The following is a 20,282-nucleotide window of genomic DNA, read 5'->3' on the forward strand; positions in this document are numbered from 1 at the left end:
GGGAGAGAGAAATCCGGGGCTGATTTAATGTGGCTTCTCTTATCTTTGAGGCCAGGGCAGGAGGGCTCCTCCACATACCTTCCTGAGCCCTCCAGAGCCTTTTGTTTTCTTCTTCTTTGAATTCCAGCCTCATGCCCCGGCTCTCTTCCTCCCCTTGCAGAGAGATGGCATTGCTCCGGGGTTAGCAGTTTGTCAGTATTATTTCGGATAACTCCGAAGTTGGCTCACAGCTGAAAATATGCCTTGTGGGTTGAGAAGAGTTCCTGCAGCAATGCTCAGGGATTTCAATGGAATATTAGGGATTTTTGAAGGGTTAGTGGCTCATAGCTGTGCTTTGTTTCTTAGGAAAAGCTTATTCCTTTTCAACATATGGTATAAAATAACAAAGAATGTAAAATACACTGAGACTGGGCTACTTTTAGCTTAACCTTCTGAAGTCAAGTAGGTCATAGCAGAGGCAAATAGATCTATTGTACCTTTTACCTTTGAGGTGTTGGCTAAGAAAGCTTCCTGAGGAAAATGAGTCTCTAATGAGTATTATGAATCATATTTATCACAGTAGTCCCCAAGGACTGAGAGTCCCCAGCTGAGAATGGCTCCTCATTGTGTTGGAGTAGTGACTCTAATACTAACAGATGCTGCTCCAAAAGACTCCAAATTGAAATAAAAGGGACAGATTCAGGGAAAAGATATAACACAGAAGCAGAATGAAGAATGTGATGGCACCAAACCCTCTGTTAAAGCCATGGCTTTGGAGAGGAGGGGGTTGGTGTATGAAACAAGTTTCCTTTCAGAGAGGAACAAAATAAGAAAGAGAAATACAAAAGATGACAAAGCCCGTGTGGCTTCCCCTATGCTATAGCATTTCCTGAAATAAGCACTGCCTGCCTGTCACCTGAAAGCAGAGTCCTAAATGATTTAATGACATCATCCAGAGCGAGAGAACACACAGGACATATGAATGTTCAATGCAGCTGAATTCGTCAAATCGGCTGAGGGGGCTTTTGATATCTTCTGGGTGTAACAACATTTCAAAAGAAAATAGTCCTGCTGAACGTTGTTAACTTTGCTCACTGTTCTTCTCAGGAAACAACAGCAACTTGACCTGCATGGAGGATGGGCTGTGGTCCTTTCCTGAGGCCCTGTGTGAGCTGATGTGTCGAGCACCCTCCATCGTCCCCAACGCGGATCTCCAGACCTCGCGCTGCCGGGAAGACAAGCACAAAGTGGGCTCGTTCTGCAAGTACAAATGCAAACCAGGTTACCACGTCCCTGGATCCTCCAGAAAATCAAGAAAGTACGTGAAAGACTAAAGCTATGCCATCACCTGGTTCAGAAAGCCATGAGTTGCAATGATTTTGGGAAGGGGTTGTTTGTCGCAGACTCCGTGTGCCATAGGGAATAGCATGGAGCAATTCCTTCGTGCAGATAGCTGTGCAGTGTAAGTTTAGGCACCCAGCTCACTTAGGCTGCTTTAAAAATCCTGACCTGGTCTCAAAAAACAGACTTTACCTTAGAAATACCCCTTTGATACGCAGCCTGGGGAGTCCCCTTTGAAACCCTGCAGAAAAGGGTTAGTGCTGTCGTATACTTCTGACTCTGCACAAACCCACTTCAAACCAACCACAGCCCACAAGCCTGGGAAGTTGAGTTCTTAGGAGATGTGTCCAAGGCCAAAAGAGGAGTTTAGGCTGGGCAGCTCAGTGTTGGTTTTTCAAATAATCGTTATTTTTGCTCAGAGACCTCATGACGCAGATTCACAACTTGTTCCCCAAGCGTTAAAAGCTCGAGCACACCCATCTCCTGCAACCTGCTAGCAGAGCTTGGAGGCTTTAGAGGCTCCCAGCTGACTCAGCCACTCACTAAAATATTGCTTTTTTCTGCACAAAAAGGCGAGCCTTTAAGATCCAGTGCACGCAAGACGGCACGTGGCTGCCAGGCGCCTGCGTGCCTGTCACCTGTGACCCGCCACCTTCCAAGTTCCACGGGCTCTACCAGTGCTCCAACGGCTTCCAGTTCAACAGCGAGTGCCGGATCAAGTGCGAGGATGATGACAGCCAGTCGGTGAGTCTCCCTTACCCAAACCACCACAGCCCACACACGTCTGGCTTTTTCGTATCTTCCCTAAGGACGCTGATCTTGGAGAGGTCGAGGGGCATTGAGCTCTTCCAAAACCAGAATGCAGAAGGGAAAAACATATTTAAAGTTGAGGGAGAGCCTGGAAAGATTATTTTTGTGACAGGAGTAACAGTATTAACTATTACCTGTAAGGATTAGAAGTGACTGACTTAGTGTTTCTGGACAGTAAGTGGCAGAAAAATCTGTGTGGCTTTATGACCTGGCTAGAAAATCAGGAGCAATAAATGAAAGTAGAATGTGAGTTATCTACACTTATCCCATTTATTCATTCTGTTTTACCTCGCTTTTCTCTCCAGTTCTTACCATTTTATGTCTGTGTGTCATGTGATAATTTAGCACCATAGGGTTTACAACTGTTCAGGTACATTCTTTCTAAACTTCCATGTTTTTCTGGCTGTGAAGTTGTCATTTGGCATCAGAGGTCAGATCCCCATCTGGCACAAATCAGCGTGTTGCCTTTGACTTCCTGGGAGCTGTGTTCACTGATATGAGAAGGTCTGGCCTCTACTATCTCATTTGAAATGCCTAGTTTTCCTCACCAGAGGTAATTATAGTTTGTGAGATAAGTAACTTCTCCCAGAAGTGCTGCTGCTGCTCCCTCTGCTTGGGAAGAGAAAGTGGGGATGTGGAAGCTGCAGCAACTGCAGGCACTGCTTGGAGCAGGGTGTGCTCTGACAAGGGCTGTTTCATATCACCAGAATTCAGATCATCAGATCAGAATCTGAGAACCTTTAAAAAGGTACAAACCCTGCTCTAGGGTTGGTATGTGAAAGACACTTCTGGTACCTGTAAAAGCCTCTGTTCCCTGTCCTCTGGCCTGCCTTCTGCATGGTGACAACAGAGCCCCAGTTCCTCATCAGGGCACCTGGGAAAGTTTTCCTTGTTTAAGGCTTGGAGTGAGGTTTTGAGCAGTGTGAAATGAGAAGTGGCAGGCATGGGTGCAGAGGGGGTGGGAGCTCTGGGACACAGCAGCTGTGGCTTTGTGCACCCACCACTTGCTCAGAGGGGCAGCATGGCCTGTGCTGTGTTCCAGCACTGCCAGGGTGGGGAACTGGGACATCCAGGGCAATGACAGCTGGTGGAACGAGCTTGTGTTTGCTTTTAAAAGAGGTGAACACGAAGAGAAGCTCTGGGAAGGGAGAGATACAACTCTGTCTATTCACTGTGAGGGAGAGGAGTGACTGCTCAGCTGCAAAAGCACCTTGGGCAAAGGAGCAGATAAAATCCTGAGAAAGGTATTTACAGTGAAAAGTATTTTCAGATATCTCAGAAAATAGGCTACAGAAGAAGAGCAAGGGCTCCTGGCACAAACCAGAACCACTTGAGAGGTGTTAATTATTTAAGGATTAAACCCCACTAAGTCTCTCTCAGCTATATAAGGTGATAATACACGCTGCATCCAAGCAAGAAACCCAGCAGGGGTTTTCACAAGAGATTTTGCAGGTCAGGGAATGATGGACAGTATGTTACTATAGCAATGGATATCCTGGGATCTCTGAGTATGTTGCTGAAACTATACAAGAGTACCCTCAAGCACAGCCAGCTCCAGGAACATAAATCAGGTTTCATGGCTCATCTTTGAGAATCACATTTGAACCCTGGCATGGAAATTGCAAGGGAAGTGCACCACACTTGCTAAAACAGCAAATTGTGCTCAATTATTATTTAGCAATTTATTCCTGACTTTGTCACCATGCTGGAAGACCATTACTTGGCTGCGCATACAGCATCTCTTAATCACCAGGAATGTAATGGTCATTTAAGCAGGTACCTCCCCTGGCACCAGAGCAAGAGTCTTCCATTTCTGCATATTGTACACAAATCATATCAACAGTCGGATCTAAATTAATCAATCTCTGCCAAACTGGCCCTTAGGTGAGATTCACCAAGCAGGATCTCACCCTGAGTCCATCTGCTCCATTATTCCTTTCATATGATTTCCTTATTACTTCTGGCAATGGCCAGATGTCTAGAGAAGGGGAAGCAGGTCCCACACCGTAGTCTGCTGCTAATACCACTTTGCATCTCACTAAACACTGTGTTCATTAACAAAGCTGAGCAAAAAAAGGGAAGCATTAGGACATTAAAGACGAGACTACCACTGAAGGCTGAGCTCTCTTCAAGGATGGTACCAGGAGCTTGTTCACCCCCTGTGAACAATGGGTGTGAGTTGTGGGGCAGAGCTCCTCCAAAAAGTTCAGCAGTCCTGCAGGGATCCCAGCATGGACAGCACATTAAAGAACCCCCAAGATATCCAGCACAGCATCCAAGAGCAGGGTGGGTAGATTGCAGGCAATGTGTCTGGCACAAAAAAAAAATGGGTGAAGAGAAGCAGAAATCCTGCATGATTCTCCCACCCAGTAAGGCCCCCACAGGAGTTTTGGAGCCCAACCACACCAGACATCCTCCTGTTGAATGTCCCACATTGCCCCATGGCAGTTGGGCTCGCAGATGCCACAGAACAGCTTGTTTGCACAGAAATCCCCAACGCCGTGTGGATAGATCTGACAAAGATTGCCTGTGCACTCCTTTGTTGTTTTTAAAGGGCATGATATTTCCCCTTGGACTTTGGTATTCATTCTTCAGTATCATACGAAGAATCTTTTCTGTAAGAGAAATGTCATATTCTATTCCTTGCCCATTCCCACACCAGAGGATTTTTTTTGTCCTTCCCACCTGCCTCTGTGCATGTCTGTCTCAGCCCCTTCGCCTGCTGTCACTCAAGGCAGCCAAGCTCTAAAGAGCACGTCCTGCCCTGCTAAACTCATGTCCCACTCTCCCATTCCTCCTTCAGATGGCCATTGGGGATTCTTTCTTTTTCAAGAGAGATGATGTAACTGGTTTGAAAATGCGAAGAGGAAAAAGGCTGTCTGCATTTGACACCAACCTCTCTGTAATGAGGAGGAAGGCAAATGGGGTGAAGGCACCTTTATTGCAACAGGAGTGGGGCTGTTCTGAGGTGTAAAACATGCAAGAGGCTTGTGAAGACCTTGAATTGCACAGAAGAGAAGAGATGTGTGTGTTTCTGTGTGTGTTTCTGTGTGAGTGTGTGAATACTGGAGGTTTCCTTTTCTTTATTCTTTGGAAGAAAACTGCTTGCCCCTCCTAGGACTTGCAGTCCCAACAGGGGCTTTTCCAGCTCCAACAGAACTTTGCTCCAACACCACAGCTCTGTTCTCACCTCTCTGCCTCTCCTTGCTTTTTTTGTGCCAATCCTCATGATCTCCTTCCCTCATTCCCAGGGCCGTGGGAGCAACGTGATCCACTGCCGGAAGGATGGCACCTGGAGCGGGTCCTTCCACCTGTGCAGGGAGATGCAGGGACAGTGTGCTCTGCCCACCCAGCTCAACAGCCACCTGAAGCTGCAGTGCGCCGGTGGCTACGGCATAGGTGGGTGACACCCACACCTGCCCCAGATGGGAGCAGGCAGCAGGAGAGCAGGAAGAGGATAGCAAGGAGGGAGGGAGGAGTCCTTCAAGTAACCTGTTTGCCCGAGTGAGAGCCTGCTGGGGGAGGCTTTTCAGGGAAATGCTTTTAGGAAATGTGAAGCTCTGAGAGGCCAGGCATCATGTAACATGCTCTGACTGCAGGCTCCTTGCAGTTTCATGGTGTCCCTTCTTGGCCAGCTGGTTTTCAGGGGCAGCAGCATGCCAGGCTGTGCCAAAGACACATCCAGTCTGCAAAATACAGGGAGGGATTGAACCTGGTTTTGCTTTTACGCTTTCATAATGCCCCACTCCTTCAGCCACATGCACAAACCCAGAAGCTAAAGGGCACTCCAGAAGCTAAAAGGCAGGGAGTTGACAGGAGAATGCAGCTCTGGGATAATTCAGGTCTCCCCAGAAACAGTATGAGACCAGCTGAGCATTCCCTTTGGTATGACAGTTGTTCAGGAGCTGTTTTAAAGTGTCTGTTTTTCTCCTTCTTTCTGGGGTACCTGTTCCCTGTGCAAGGGGTGATGACCCCTGCGCTCAGCTTGGCTTTGTGTCACCCAGGCACAGGGAGGGACAGACAGCCTGAGCTGTACACACTATATTGTACTTTCAGCCCCCATTTTGGGGGTCTCCCTGCTGTAAGGGCTGCAACAGGAGCTGCACTGCCTGCAGCCCACACAGGTTTGCGAGGCCCCTTCCTGCAGCCCCCCTCCCAGCCCCTGCCATCCCCCTCCTGCCTGCGCCTGTCCCTTTGAACTTGGAGAAATTTCCTCCTTGCGCGGCTCCCTCATTATATCGCAGCCATGCGCAGGACTGGGAGCCTCCTTGTGTTCCCTCCCCGGGGAGGAGAACACGACCTGGATGAGATCACCGCTCTGTAATGATGCCAATTACAGATCATATATCAAAACAATTCCGACCCGCTCCTCTCCACCAGCGTGGTGGAGCACGGGAGAGCGAGCGGCGAGGAGGCTGCGGCGACTCTTAATGTGGAGAGGCGTTTTACCCTTGAGACGAGGTTACCTCCAGGGCCAGACAGGTTTTTGCAAGGAGAGAAACCCCAGTTCCTGGTTTGGAGGGCAGCATCTCGGTGCTGGGCGCCTGCCAGCTCTGGCTCCTGTCACAGTGACTGTCAGCAGGTGCCAGTCCCAGGGACTGGTGGGTCCGACCCCAGGATGGGACCACACAGCATCATGGAGATGAGGGATTCATGGGACAGACCCCCCACAAGAGTGTGGCTCTCTCTGGAGAGGGATTTAGAGCTCAGAGAGGGCACAGTGACCGCTGGCTCTCATTCTCAGCAGATGGAGACATACCATACACTTCACAGGCTCACCCAGCACCAACTTTTGGGATCAGATGTTGGGGATTTCCTCTCTCCTTTGCATTTCTGAAAGCCTGACCAATGTCCTATTGAAAAAGCGTCCACCACACTCATGGAGAGGGGCCAAGTCATTCACTCTGGGAGTGGTGTCAATAGACCTCATCCAATAGGTCCTTGGAGCCACTTCCAGGTGTCCTGGGAAAGCAAAACAAACCTCAAGCACTCCCCATCTTCCCAGCCTAGGTCTGGCTGCTCCCACTGACTCCTCCAAGTGGAGAATGTGAGAAGGCAGAAGCAGGTGGGAAAAATAATAGCAACCAGTCGTGGTCACTATGAATCCCACACACCTTCAGTAATTCCTCAGACACCTAATCTGCCCTTCCAGGCTGAGGCGTGTGTTGAGCCAAAGGTTCAGCTCTCCAAACCAGTGCAGAGATTAATTCCTCCCCCAGCGCTGATTGGAGTGCAGAAATCCTAATGACATGTTTGCAGCAGCTGTGCCATTCAAGAGTGATTTTCCAGGGGGGAAATGGTAATGGTCCAACACACAAGGGCTTATGGTTGTGTCACCACAGGGCTCTGGGATATTGCTGCAGAGTATCACAGCATGTTTTAATAAAGAAAGGACAGGATTCCCACTGGGCATGACAGTTAATCAGAGAAAAAGCAGGTTTATGTGTGAACAAAGCCATCATTACCTTTCTGCGTACTTCTTATTGACTGTGGGACTTGGGTGATAGCTGGTCTCCAATATCATTAGGTTTGGTCACCCTTTGGAAGATTATTATTGGATGTTTGTAAATCTGGCCCATCAAACAATAGGTTTCTGCCATGTCACAGGTGAGATGAGTTTGACAGCCTCTCCCTAATCGGCCCCACTGCTTGAAAGAGCAGTTGAAATGAAAAAACCTTCACATTGTCTTGATGATCTGAAAGTGCAAAACCTGACCCCCTTCTTGGAGCTAGTAGCCAGAGAAACACTTAGATTTGCAGCTTGTTCAAAAAGGCCCTGGAAAACCTGCCACCCCCACGCTCTCCTGCTCGGTACAGGGTTGTACTCAGCACTTCACGTGTGGCTAGGAGATATGTGATAGTTATGGTTGACTGCTAATTGCAATTTAGGAAAAACGAGCTGTAATCCTGTCCTTCAGCTGGAAGGATGCTGGAAGGGTCAGAAGCTGCCTGCTTTATCCTTTAGCTTTATCCCCTTTGTGTTTTGAGCAGGCACGGAGTGTACCACCTCCTGTCTGGATCACAGTCACGAGCCCATCCTCCTGCGCGTGAACGAGACCGTGCAAGACATCCAGCACTGGATGAACCCTCAGAGAGTGAAGGTCAGTGCCTGGAGACTGCACGAACCACGTCCTTTGTTGCATGTTTGTGAGCAGCGAGTGATCAGTGTTACCTGTGGAAAATGGGGAATTTGGACCTTTAGGAAAGAATTCCTGATTTTTCTTGTGTCCGTTCCAGTAACACAGTGGCTTTCTCTCCAAGTGGCTTTCTCTCCAAGTTGCTTTCTCTCTGTGTTTACCAAGTGAAAGTCAGTTCAAGGTAGAGGCCTCCCATCAGTGGGGTTGGATCTGGAAATCCAACAGGAAGATGTGATGGACAGCCAGAGAAAGGGCACTGGCCAGGCTTTATTTTCTTCCTCCTGTTCCGTACTTTGCATTCTTTGGGTGGCAGGGCTGGATTTTTCTGTGCCGCTTCTGGATGACAAAAGAAGCTGATACAGAGGGTTTTTCATTTCCCGACCCCGCGGAGCTGGCTGAGCGCTCCCCCCGCCCCTCCGCCCGCATGCGAGAGCTGCCTGCTCAGCACAGCCCCTTCCAGAGGTCACCACTTCTCCCTCCTGCCTGCTGCAAATGCAGAGCCAGCATTAGCTGCTCACAGCTCCCCATCCTGCACACACCAGTGGCAGCGTGCACACCACGTGCAGTGCCTTGCACACACACACTCAGCCCTGCTGGCAGCAAACAGCTGCTGGGTGTCATGCCCACACTTGGGTGCCAGTGGGAGGCACACTCACCTAACTCTTCCTGGAAACCCTCATGTTCCTACAAACAAATCAGGTGTTTGTGGCTTTATGGCATTTCTGCAGGTGTGGAAGTCTAACTGGACACGCTCGGGCATGTGGTGGAAGACGGTGGCACATCAGATGTCACCAGGGTGCAAGTTACTGATGGTGCTTGAGCAAACACCTCTGGCTTCTACATACTTGGTCCTGGCTTTGCAGGAGTCTGTTTTGCACACCTGAACTCCATTAAGAAGGAGAGCAAGCAGCCAACACAGCCCCAGCATGTCTTGAGCAGCTTTGACAGTCTATTTGCTTCTCTACATGCCTAAATGTACGCCTAGGGTTTGGGATTTTTGAAATCTGGCCTTGGCTGTGGGTAGCAAGTGGCTCCAGAACTCTCCACCACTTTGAACTTCACTGTTTCATGCAGAGCAAGAGAATAAATCTGGGAAAGGAGTGGGAAACCTGAGTCCAGAGAATATGACAAGCTTATAATGTCCTTCCCAGCCTCCCATTCGCTCCAGACGCTGAGGTTCTGTGACTGCCTTAAGCCAAGGCTTTGCCAAGTTTCTGGCATGAAACATAAAGAAAACCCCTATCTCTGTATGAGGGGCAATTTCTCACTGGCCCTTTCCTGAGTGCCAGACTTTAAAGTGGTTTGTAATTCATGGGGAAATAAAGTGACAGCTTCCCTCCTGTTCTCTCTGCACTCCTTCACTTATTGATGCGGGTACGTGGAGGGAGCTGTAACGAGTTTTATACCTGCAGGTCTCTGGAGGGCTCATTAGGCAGCAGGGAAAACATAGAGTAGTAAAGGGGGAGACAAGGGGAGTGAGGGATGGAGGAGAAATCATGGTTTCCAAGAGCACAGCAGTAAATAAGCCCTTTTTTTCACCCCTGATGGTGGTGATCTCGCAAGAGCTTTAGGTCCTGAGCAGATAGATACAAGTTCCACAAATGCTTTGCGACTAGAGGGTGAGATTTGGGCTGGAGAACTCATGTTGGGAGGGAAGACATGCTGGAAGGGATTAAAAAAATCCTTAATTAAAAAATTGGTAGCTGTAAAACACCCATCTAATCCAACTCTGCAGATAATGGGATGTCACCCTTGGGAGAAGTTCCTCTTGGGTCACCACCAGGAGAAACGCTGCCTCTGGAGGGAGTGGGGACATCCTGGAGAGATGGGACTGGGATGCCTTGGGGGAAGGTCCCCATGGCAATGTGTTATATATCATTAATAAGCCTTGTCTCTGTTTATGGCCAGTGACAGCTTTGCTGCTGTGCCATATGAGCACAGGGAGCAGCTGGTTGCATTTACACGAGTCTTTGTGCACCTCAGAGCACTTGAATGACGCAAAGGAAACACTTTTTGTTGCTTTAATTTCAGGCACAAGTAAAGTACAAATGAGGGCAGGATGGGAAGAAGATAAAGGCAGGACTGATCTGTGGTGCTTACCTTTGAGGGGATGGAGACAGAGAAAACACAGGCAGAGCTGACAAGGAAAAATAAATAATTTGTCTGTAGCAGCTCAAGCAACATCTGTTATGGAAGCAAAATGGAAAGAAGGAACTATCCCTTCTCTGAAGGTTGTTTAGAGCAGAGCTGTGCAAATCACTTGATTTTTCGGTTCACTCAAAGTTCTCCTGAATTGAAAAAAAAAAAAAAATCCCTAATCAAAGGGACCCTTTTGTTATTGTGATTTTTTGTGAACCAAAAAATTGGAAGAAAAAACATGTTGGTTTGAACATAACGTAGCATTTCATTTCCAAGGAGATTTTGTAAACTTTTTGTTTAGTGAAAACGAAGGAAAAAAACAAAAACACAGCAAAGACTTAGAAATTAAATGTCCTCTCAAACAATAAACAACAACAGATATTTCATTTCACAAAATGTCTAAATATTTTTGTATTTTTCAGAATTCATTTAGGTTGAGTTGCTTTATTGGGTCTGAAACATTTTGCTGAAATCAGTATAAGCTGGCAGTGTCTTCCAAATCAGTATTTTCACCAAAAAAAAAAAACCAAAAAATAATCACCTGAAATGTTCTGTGCCTCTGCTCTGCTGTGGGATGTGTTCAGAGCACCCAGTGCTGTCCCCAAGATTTTCCCTTCACTGTGTGTGGCACATGGAGCTGCTGAAGACACCGATGGATAGAGCTGCCAAGACTGACTTTGCAGGCAGTGGGGAGAAAAAAGGGAAATATCTCCAAGAGACAGCTTGACAGCTCTTTCCCATTGACTGCAGAGAAACAGAGCAGACACCTCATTTCTTAGGTTGTCTGAACTTGGGTTCTTGCCTTAGTGCTGAGTAGGGACAGGCTAAATAGTGTGCAGGCATGTGCATGCCTGGGAGAGCCTTCAAAGGGTCTGCACGTCCCAGCTCTGCTGGGCTGAGCGTGACCATGGCCCCTCTTCCCATGCAGACTGAAAGCCCTGGGATTAAAAATGTCCAGAACTCGTTAGTGGGAATGCTCCTTAAATACTCCCATAATCACTAAAGCTCTGCACTTTTCCTCCTTCCTTCCCCTCTCAGTATTTTTTTTTTGTTTGGTTTTGTTTGTTTGTTTGTTTATTTGTTTGTGGGGGTTTTTTGGGTTTGGGTTTTGGTTGGTTGGTAGGTTTTTGCTTGTTTGTTTGCTTGTTGGCTGGTTTTTTGGGTGTTTGGTTTTGGAGAGTTTCAGGCTCATTTTGTGGCAGGGAAACCGAGTCACGGAACAGTGATGTGAGCTACTGTGGTGCAGCAGCTCCCCTCCTGGGAAGGAGGGGATCCCATTCCATCTGTAGCTGCAGGAGGAGCCCCCTTTCCTGGCAGCAGTGGCTGATCCCCTCACTCATAAAGCCCACGGGTAATTGTCCTGCTCCTTTAGTGCCTGAGGAGCGAGTTAGCTGAGAGCAGGAGATGCCAGTCCCTGGGCTCCAGCCTGGGGGGACACTTGACCCATCTAAGGTGGAGGAAAGCTCTCCACCAGCCTCTCTGGGGGAAACCTGATCCCCTTGCAGCCCACAAAGGGTTGACATCATTGTGTTAGTCCCACCACGGGAGGGAAGCTGCCACTGGAGGCACCGGGTCTTCCTTCACAAGGAGAAAATGACAGCTTGATTTGCTTCCTTGGCTCTTTGTCACCTCCTGTGGGAGCACAGCCCCGCTCCCTCTCCCTTCACAGCAGATGGAGCCCCAGCCACCCAGTCAGATGTGGCAGGGTGGCGTTCCTGGGCTGGGGACAGTCACCCCACCGGGCTGCACAGCTGTGCCTCAGGAGCTGGTGCACGAGGGGAGCCCATGTCACCGTGGGGAACTGGAGCACAGGGCAGCACGGGAAGGGACAGGGCTCCCAGGGACACTGGCCTGATGGGTTTTATTCCCCAGGCACCAGCTGGCATGTGGTGGATGTGGATGTGGCGCTTCCATGCACCATTCCATCCTTTGTTGGCATTCTGAGTCTACCTGTCTGTGCACACCGACTCCATCAGATCGTGCTCGTGTCCCACCTTCACCCATCTTTGCCTGCTTTCTATACATTTGTTCATTTCAGGTGCCCCATCCTTGCTTGCTCTCTATACATTTGTTCATTTCAGGTGCCCCATGCAGTGCCCTGTGGCACCTGTATGCCTGTTTGAATTGCAGGAGGCAGAAACAATGCCCAGCAATCCAAATAATTCCCAATTTCTTGGTTTTCTAACCCAGTCTCTCCCTCTATGCACATCCTCTCTCCCAGTGCACAGGACAGCACAGCAGCAGCCTGAGGGTACAGACAGGCTGGGTGGTAGGAACTGAGGGCTTGGAAAACCAGAAAAAGGAGTCAGGACTATGGCCTAGGGTCCTTCCCTCTGCTTCCAGCTCCAGGAATGTTAGCAGGATTGAATTCAGCTCTAATTGTCTCTGCTAGCAAAGGAAAATCCAAGAAGATGACAAAGTAGCTGGTGTGAAGCTGTTGGCAGGTGCCTCTCCAGAGGAATGGGAATGTCCAAGTGACCCAGTGATTCACCTGGCTCCTGGCTTTCCTGTGCTGTGGAGAACATGGCTCATTCCCATCCCCTGGAGGATGCTCAGCCCAAGGCTGTGTTTGGGATGGAAGATGACCTTGAGTGAGCACTCAGAGAGAACTGTCTCAGAAACTTCACCTCCCATCCATTCCTTCACGGGAGGTGCAGGTGCTTTAATACTTGGATGAGGAAAACAGTCAGTGCATCCTCTGCGAGGGATTGCTCTCATGTGGAAAGCTCCTTTCTGAAGAGCCTGGTTCAGGGCTATTTGGTTTCTTTTGTTCACTCTGCATGCTCACATACTCACAGACTGTCAGGTTTTGTAAATATTGATGCTTCTTACCAGGGGAATGTGAGGTGCTCTTTGGAAGTGCACTTCTTCCACTTATTGTCTGCTGGCCTTGGATACAGGAGACAGACCCCAGAGTTTTTCCACTTTGTTCTAATTCTTGGGTTCAAACGCTCTTGAACTGCTTCCTTTCCTCTCCCCGCTCCCACTCTGTTGGTTGGCCTTGTTTATTTTCAAACCTAGAAAAGTTTCCTTTCTTTCCCCTCCGAAGTGCAATAAACAGAAGGGGGTGGGGGGAGAGAAAAGCCCTCACCATTTGTGGCAGGCAGCCGCCTGGAAATCTCCAGCTGTCTGTCAAGAGCGCGCCGGGGGAACGTGTGACACCGCGGGGCCCCCGCACCTTGCAGCCTCCCTCCCTCCCTCCATCCCAGGGGATAAACAACATCCTCCCCTCCCCAGCCACTTCTCTGCTCACACAGACAGGCCCTGTTGCGAGGCAGGTGGGGCAAGCTGGGCTTGACTAATAGTGGAAAATCCAAGAGCATCGGAAAGATAAACAGCCCAAGTCAGATAGTATAAAAGTCCTTTTTTCTAGCACACGCCAGGTAAGCCTCAAATGACAGAAACTGTAAAAACAAGCTGAGGTTCCCCTGCAGATGGAATAAATTAGCCCTCAGATGAACAGGGGAAGGGATGGCTTGTGCGTTGGGTCTTCCCAAATGTTAATCCCTTCCTTCCCCAGGCCTCCATCCAACCCCAACCCCGCACTTTAGGTGAGTCCCTGTGTGTTCATCTTTCTTAACTGGACACTGTAGTGCTTCATCCATGGGCAGCAAACCCAAAGGAACATTGTGCCTGATGTCCTGCTGGATGGACTCCTGCTGGGAGCCCTATCTCCAGGACACCCATGGTGTGGAACCACCATCTCCACTGATCAGCCAAAGTTTTCATCCACTCTTTAAATCTAGGTGTCCCTATCTGTGCCATTGTCTAGGAGGCTGGTCGTCATTTTTGCCCAAAACTGAGTGTGCAACTTTTTTTCTAAAGACCAAGTTGGAAGAGAAATTCTTATACAGCTCATAAAATGTAGCCAAGGATGCTGTCCTGTCTGGGGGTTATTCTGAAGGTGGGTGGTGGGAGGTGCTTTTATTTAAGATGGTGCTAAAATGTGTCTGAAAATCCACCTTTAGCTGCTTCCATCTTCAAGAATCAAAGGTAGGATGGGCAGTGAAAGAAGGCAATTCTTGGCAGCAACAAAGAAATCCCTAAGCTAATTCCTAGAATGTCTCCCCCCTACCCAAGAGCAAAAGTGGACCTGTGCCTTTGCCTTTCCTTGCCACGTTCCCCCACCATGAGTGAAATATTGGGCATGACATTTTAGGAGAACCTCAAATATTATTTTAATCTCAAATGCTCTGTTATTGCAAGTGTCAAGTCCAACACTTCTTGTAAATACCTGGAGGACAGCCAGGTTCTGAGAACACAAGAGGTGTTAGGAACTGAACTTCATTGGTTAAGTACTGGAGAGCCATAGGAGCCAGCACACTGACTTTCTGTACACTGATTTCTTTGTCTTAACCTGTTGCTTTTTTTTTATTTCTTCCCTCCAGAGTGTTGTCTGCACAGCAGGACTCAAGTGGTACCCTCACCCTTCCCTGATTCATTGTGTTAAAGGCTGTGAGGTGAGTTTGGCTTTAGCTCAGGTGGTCCATGGTGACTCTCCTAAATCTTACAGAAACAATCACTGCAGGCACGTGGGCTGTAAATTCTGGTTTTCAAGTGGGGCAAGCAGGATTTTGCCCTGACCACCCTATCACACAGACTGATTGCCTGCATTGGTTCTGACACTCAGTAGGGAAATTGGTGGTTTTCCCAGAGATGATGGTTGGTGACTCTCACAGGAGTTAAATGATCAAACAGCTCAAAAACATTGGTTGACCAAAAGAATTTCCCAGAATCTGGGAGTTTCTGGGAAGTTGCAAAAGCCTTCTCTTGTTTTAACTTGATCTTGAATTATTTGAGGGACAATTCTTTCCAAGGCCAGCTAAGCTTTGGGCATTGGTGTGGGCAGAGAAAGTTTAGGAAAGCCAGAGATGATACCACTGGGTGGACAGCACAGCTGGACATGGAGCAAATCACACCTCCCTCCACTGGCCACCTCTGTCTAAACCAGAAAAGAATAATCAGAAACATGCAGTTTCATTTCAGCTGTGATAGACTTTTAGAGTCTTGCAAGTTACTTGAGAAAAAAGTAATTATTTTGAAGGATGTTGTTTCTGCCAGCAGCAATTTTTGAAATGTCTGAGAAGACTGAAGATGCTTCTGGTGGTTAAACAGGGCTGGAGCACCTCAGTCTGTGACATGGCCCTCATGTGGTTTCCATCATGCCAGCCCTTGAGTATCTCACCCACAGCAAGAAGTCAATCCTTGTGGCACCTCTGGAAGGTTGGGAAGCTCATTTTGGAAAGGCCCATTTTGGAAATGCTCACGGGCAGTGGCAGAGCTGTGTCTTCCCTCCACGTGTCCTGACTTTCTGCCACACTGACCGGGCTCTCAGCACCCAGTAACCCAAGCACTCTGAAGTTATTTGCCCAGAGTGTCAGAACATAGGGCTGAATTCCTGAATGTGACACAAAGCTCCAGACCACACTGCTGCGGGATGTGATTTGTCTTGAAGTGAAAGACAGGTTTCCTTCGCATACAAATGTTGGGCCCAAGAGGGTAATAACTCTCCAACAATGTAATAGTTTCTGTCTAGCTGTTCCCTAAATGAAAAGCATTCTGCTGTCAGTGCTCTGAATGTCATAAGCTGTCTCACGCATCGCATTCATGCAGGCTGGCTGGGTGCCCCCATTCTCCAAAGAGAGCTGAAATAACATCCAGCCACCATTAAAAAATGCCATTCAGGTGCTGATGCACCGCTGGGTATCCATCCTCCTGCTGTTTAAGGACAGTTGTTACTGAGACAAACTTTGCAATGATGTAATAATTTACCAGAAGCCATTATTACTGACATGCTTCTTCTCAGCATTTTCTTCCTTTCCATCACTGCTAATTGCCAGAGCCCTCTGCATCAACAGGAACTTTCTTCTTTTCAACATTCATTCAGCAGTGTCACTGCATCCTAATCCATCATCTGGGAAGGCTTTGCCCAGACAATTGATAATGGCCTCTAGCATCATTTTCAGAGCAGGATCCACAGATGGGCCAGAGCTTGGCATTAAGATTTCAGAAGAAATGCCATCTTCACCAAGCCTCTTTTTTTTTTTTTCCCCATGACTATGGAGACAGGGACTAATAAGCCAGTAGGTCAATAATGCTGGGCCATTAAGCTGATACAAACCCTAATGTATGAACATCCTTAGCATTAGGGAGGCTTCCCCGAGCAGGAGGCTGTAAGTGGGGCATTATTTGGCTCTGGGTGATCGCAGTGGGAACCCCTGCAGCTGCTGCAATGTGATTTTTTGTCGCTCCCTAGTGGCAGGAACAGAGGCTTATGAGTCAGCCTCGTACTTGTCCGCACCTAACTTGGGTGTTTCAGTAGCAAACGAATCCCTCTGGACTTCATGCATCGTCCTCCAAAAATATCAGAGCACCAAGACGTGCATGAAGAGCAGCAGAGACCTCACCCTCCACAGCCAGGCCTCCAGGATTTGGGTCCCAAATCAGAATAGATGCTCCCAAGCAAGGATTTTGGTCCCAAATCAGAATAGATGCTTTTTGTCCCATCCTTCTCCTCCTCCAAAGGACTGGTTTGTATACTCTGTGCCAGAGCAAATTCTTCCACGAGTTTCTTTATGGATTTTCCAGCATTCATAGGTGTAGGGTACAGGCATAGGGATGGAAATTTAAAGTCAAGATTTCCCATCAAGCAGGCACAGCCAGGCAACACAAGAGAAACATGGAGAAGCCTGCAGAATTTCCTGTGAGGTTGAGCAAAGTCCACAGTTTTAAATAGGACCAGCTTGGCCTCAAAATATCTCTTCATGTATTTATAAATCATTCCCTTTTAACTCTTGGAATATTAATTAAATTGGAAGGGGGCTTTCAAGTCAAAGCCTTTGCCTGTATAAATAAATCAATATCTGTGGAAATCTGTGGAGTTAAGACAGTTTAGAGGGTCAGGAGCCTCCCACTGTAACTCTGATTTCCTTGTCAGCATTTGCAGTATTTGCACGTAATTAAACAAGTGACATTCAATGAGTCTGTCCCTTCCTGGTAGCCCTGCTGTGGTCTGATATTGCCATCATTGCCTGGGTTTCCTCTACCTGATGGAAATATTTAAATCTGCAGCACATCAGCAGTAAAAGTGTGCATTTGCCCCGCTCCATTGAGTTCATTTCAATTCTGATGAGTGTGGCCATGGTGAGCTCTGGGGAGAGCACGGTGAGCTCTCATGGCTGCTTCTTCAGGTATCCATCATCTGGGACACTCTGGGTCTGCAATTGATGCAAAATCCTCCCAGGAAACCTCCCCAAGACATCCCACCTGCTCTGCAATGATGTCTTCTTGCAGGAGAGTCCCTGGTGTGTATTTCTCCGGGCAAAATAAGTGAATTTTTCAATGAGCAGATAAAATGGGAATGGCCTCATGAGCCTATGTGTGGAGAGTTACTGAGATATGACTCTGCTCTCTGCTGAGCATCCATTTTTCTGAGCTTTTATTGCTGCCTGCAATCCTAACACCTGGTATGGACCTTTTTTACTGTTCCTGCTTCCAAGGAAGACTTCTGTGCTTGCAGACCAAAAGGGCTCCAATGTTCAATGAAAGAATTCAGGCCTTTCCTTCAGAATCGTGGTTATTATTCAGGCCCTGTGCAGCACGTGGACTAGGGATCACATTGCCCAGCCTAATGAGCACATTTTCTTTTTCAAGGTGATTTATGAATTTCACTTAACAGCTCTCCACAATGTCCCTCTGAATAATTGCCATTATCCCAGCTCTGGGCTGTGGAGTGGAGGAAGAACACGGGCCATGGCCAAGGTCCCACGCAGTCACTGCTGTTCAAAGAACAGGAGAACATGGTCCCTGAGCTCATGGTGCTGAGCTCAGACCTCTTCCATTCCTCCTGGTGATTTGTTTTGTGCCCTCATTGCTGACACGTGTTGCAGAGTCAGGAGAACTCTGGTAAAAAGCTCGGCTATTAAAAGCAAGCTCATTTTGCTGCAATACATAACCTTCTTCTTATCCCACACAGTTTAGGAAGGTTAGCTTAAAATTATCAAAGGTGCCACAATTTTAGATGCCTGGATGCTGTCTGTGGGCCTAGTGAAATTAATATTCCTGAAGCATCCTCTTATGTGGGATGTGAAGAGGCAACAAGGGCTCATTTCCCTTCCATCTACTGTCCTTTTTTTTCTGTCTGTTTTGAAGGGAAAGGGGAATAATTATCTCTTGCTTTTCAGGGCAGCTGGTATGTTACAAACTATATGGCTCCTTCAAATTTTTGTGGTTTTCTTCTGAAATATTGTTACAGGTTTCAGGATTATAGAATCATAGAATGGTTTGGGTTGGAAGGGGCCTTAAGGTCATCCACTTCCAAACCACCTTCCACTGTCCCAGGCTGCTCCAAGCCCTGTCCAACCTGGCCTTGGATGCTGCCAGGGATCCAGGGGCAGCCACAACTTCTCTGTGACAGGGTCTACTGCCCTCACAGGGAAGGATTTCTTCTGGACATCTAGCCTAAATTTCCATTCCTTCAACGTGAAGCCATTTCCCCTCGTGCTGTCCCCACAGTTCCTGATGAACAGTCCCCCGTAGCCCCTGCAGACACTGGAAGGTGTGTGGAGGTGCTGTCTCCACACAACCTTCTCTTTCCACAGCCCTGTCTCCATAAGGAAGGGGCTCGTTTTATCCATGACCACACTCTCAGCCTTTTCCTGCTTTTTCCTTTTTCAGCCTTTCATGGGGGACAACTACTGTGACTCCATCAACAACAGAGCCTTCTGCAACTACGATGGTGGGGACTGCTGTGCCTCAACAGTCAAGACCAAAAAGGTAGGGATGCCCCTTCCACTTCTCATGGGAATTCCTTGTTGAGTGCTGCTTTGTGCCTGGAAAAATTATTTTTTCTCAAAAAAGGAAGGTCCAAGGTCTCAAAAGGAACTTCAGCCCAGGCATCAGCTCATCGAAGGCACCGAGTTCTTGCTTGTTCATTTATCATCCATCCTCAAGGCTCCAAAGGGAAACTAAAGGGTAAAAGTCATTAGGAAAACAGGAGAGAGTAAAAGGAAAACATCATTGGGGATTTGTTGTTTGATCCATGTGTACCCACATGTGCCTGGCTCGCTGCTGACTGTCCCATCCCAGAGTGGGACAGAGAAGAATGAGGAGCAGGGCAGCAGGGCTGGGTGGAGATGTCAAATATTTTTTGCACAGAGACAACATAGACCAGAGCCTTGCAAAAAGAGACAAGCTAGTGACACAGATCTATAAAATCATTACTTGAGGTAGGGATGATGCTTAGGAAAGTAAAATCCACTGGTTTTTATCACTCAGCAATGAGGGGGTGAAGTGGTAATTTCCTTGAAGCAGGATCCAAACAGAGGAAAGAACATCCTTATTGGCACAGTGTGTGTTTGAGTAATAGGATGAGTTGCCACAGAGCATTATTAAGAACAAAAATATATTTGAAGTCAAAAAAAGAACAGGCCTATTTGTGGAGCTTTGCTCCTTCAGTGGCTATTAGACACTGTGATCTGGATGCAGCTTCTGTCTGAGGAATATTTGAACCCTTGGCTGTTTGAGCCTGGGGAAGAGTCCCTCCACACACATTCCCCCTTTTTCTGCTTCTTTAACATAAATTTCTGAGCACTGTTAGAGACAGTGACTGGAGTGATAGAGCTTGTGGCTTGGAGCAGTACAACATTTTATAGGTTTCTAACTGGCAGGGATTTGGAACTAAGTTCCTCTGAAAAAAACCCCAAATTTTAGCCTCTGCCAGGTGAATATTTTACCTTATCTTCCAGATTTGTGTATAGAACAGAATGAAAAATCCAGTTGCTTTGAGTATCTGATATATATTAATAAATAACAAAACATGAGGCAGCTTGGGCTCAACATACGACACCATCCATGTTACCCAGCTGAGGAAGGAGG

At 47.8% G+C, this 20,282-nt stretch overlaps 1 protein-coding gene across 1 annotated transcript in view; it reads left to right on the forward strand.

The window, feature by feature from the left end:
• Window positions 1-20,282, forward strand: part of PAPPA (pappalysin 1) — a 173,628-nt gene that overhangs the window by 143,103 nt on the left and 10,243 nt on the right. Inside the window, exons 16-21 of the mRNA XM_084219498.1 lie at window positions 1,087-1,297; window positions 1,893-2,064; window positions 5,382-5,529; window positions 8,122-8,231; window positions 14,795-14,866; window positions 19,083-19,181. Coding sequence (XP_084075624.1) covers window positions 1,087-1,297; window positions 1,893-2,064; window positions 5,382-5,529; window positions 8,122-8,231; window positions 14,795-14,866; window positions 19,083-19,181 — 812 coding nt within the window. The remainder of the gene's footprint in view (window positions 1-1,086; window positions 1,298-1,892; window positions 2,065-5,381; window positions 5,530-8,121; window positions 8,232-14,794; window positions 14,867-19,082; window positions 19,182-20,282) is intronic.

This window comes from Fringilla coelebs, assembly GCF_963513975.1.
Source record: "Fringilla coelebs genome assembly, chromosome: 21".
NCBI classification, from domain to species: Eukaryota; Metazoa; Chordata; class Aves; order Passeriformes; family Fringillidae; genus Fringilla; species Fringilla coelebs.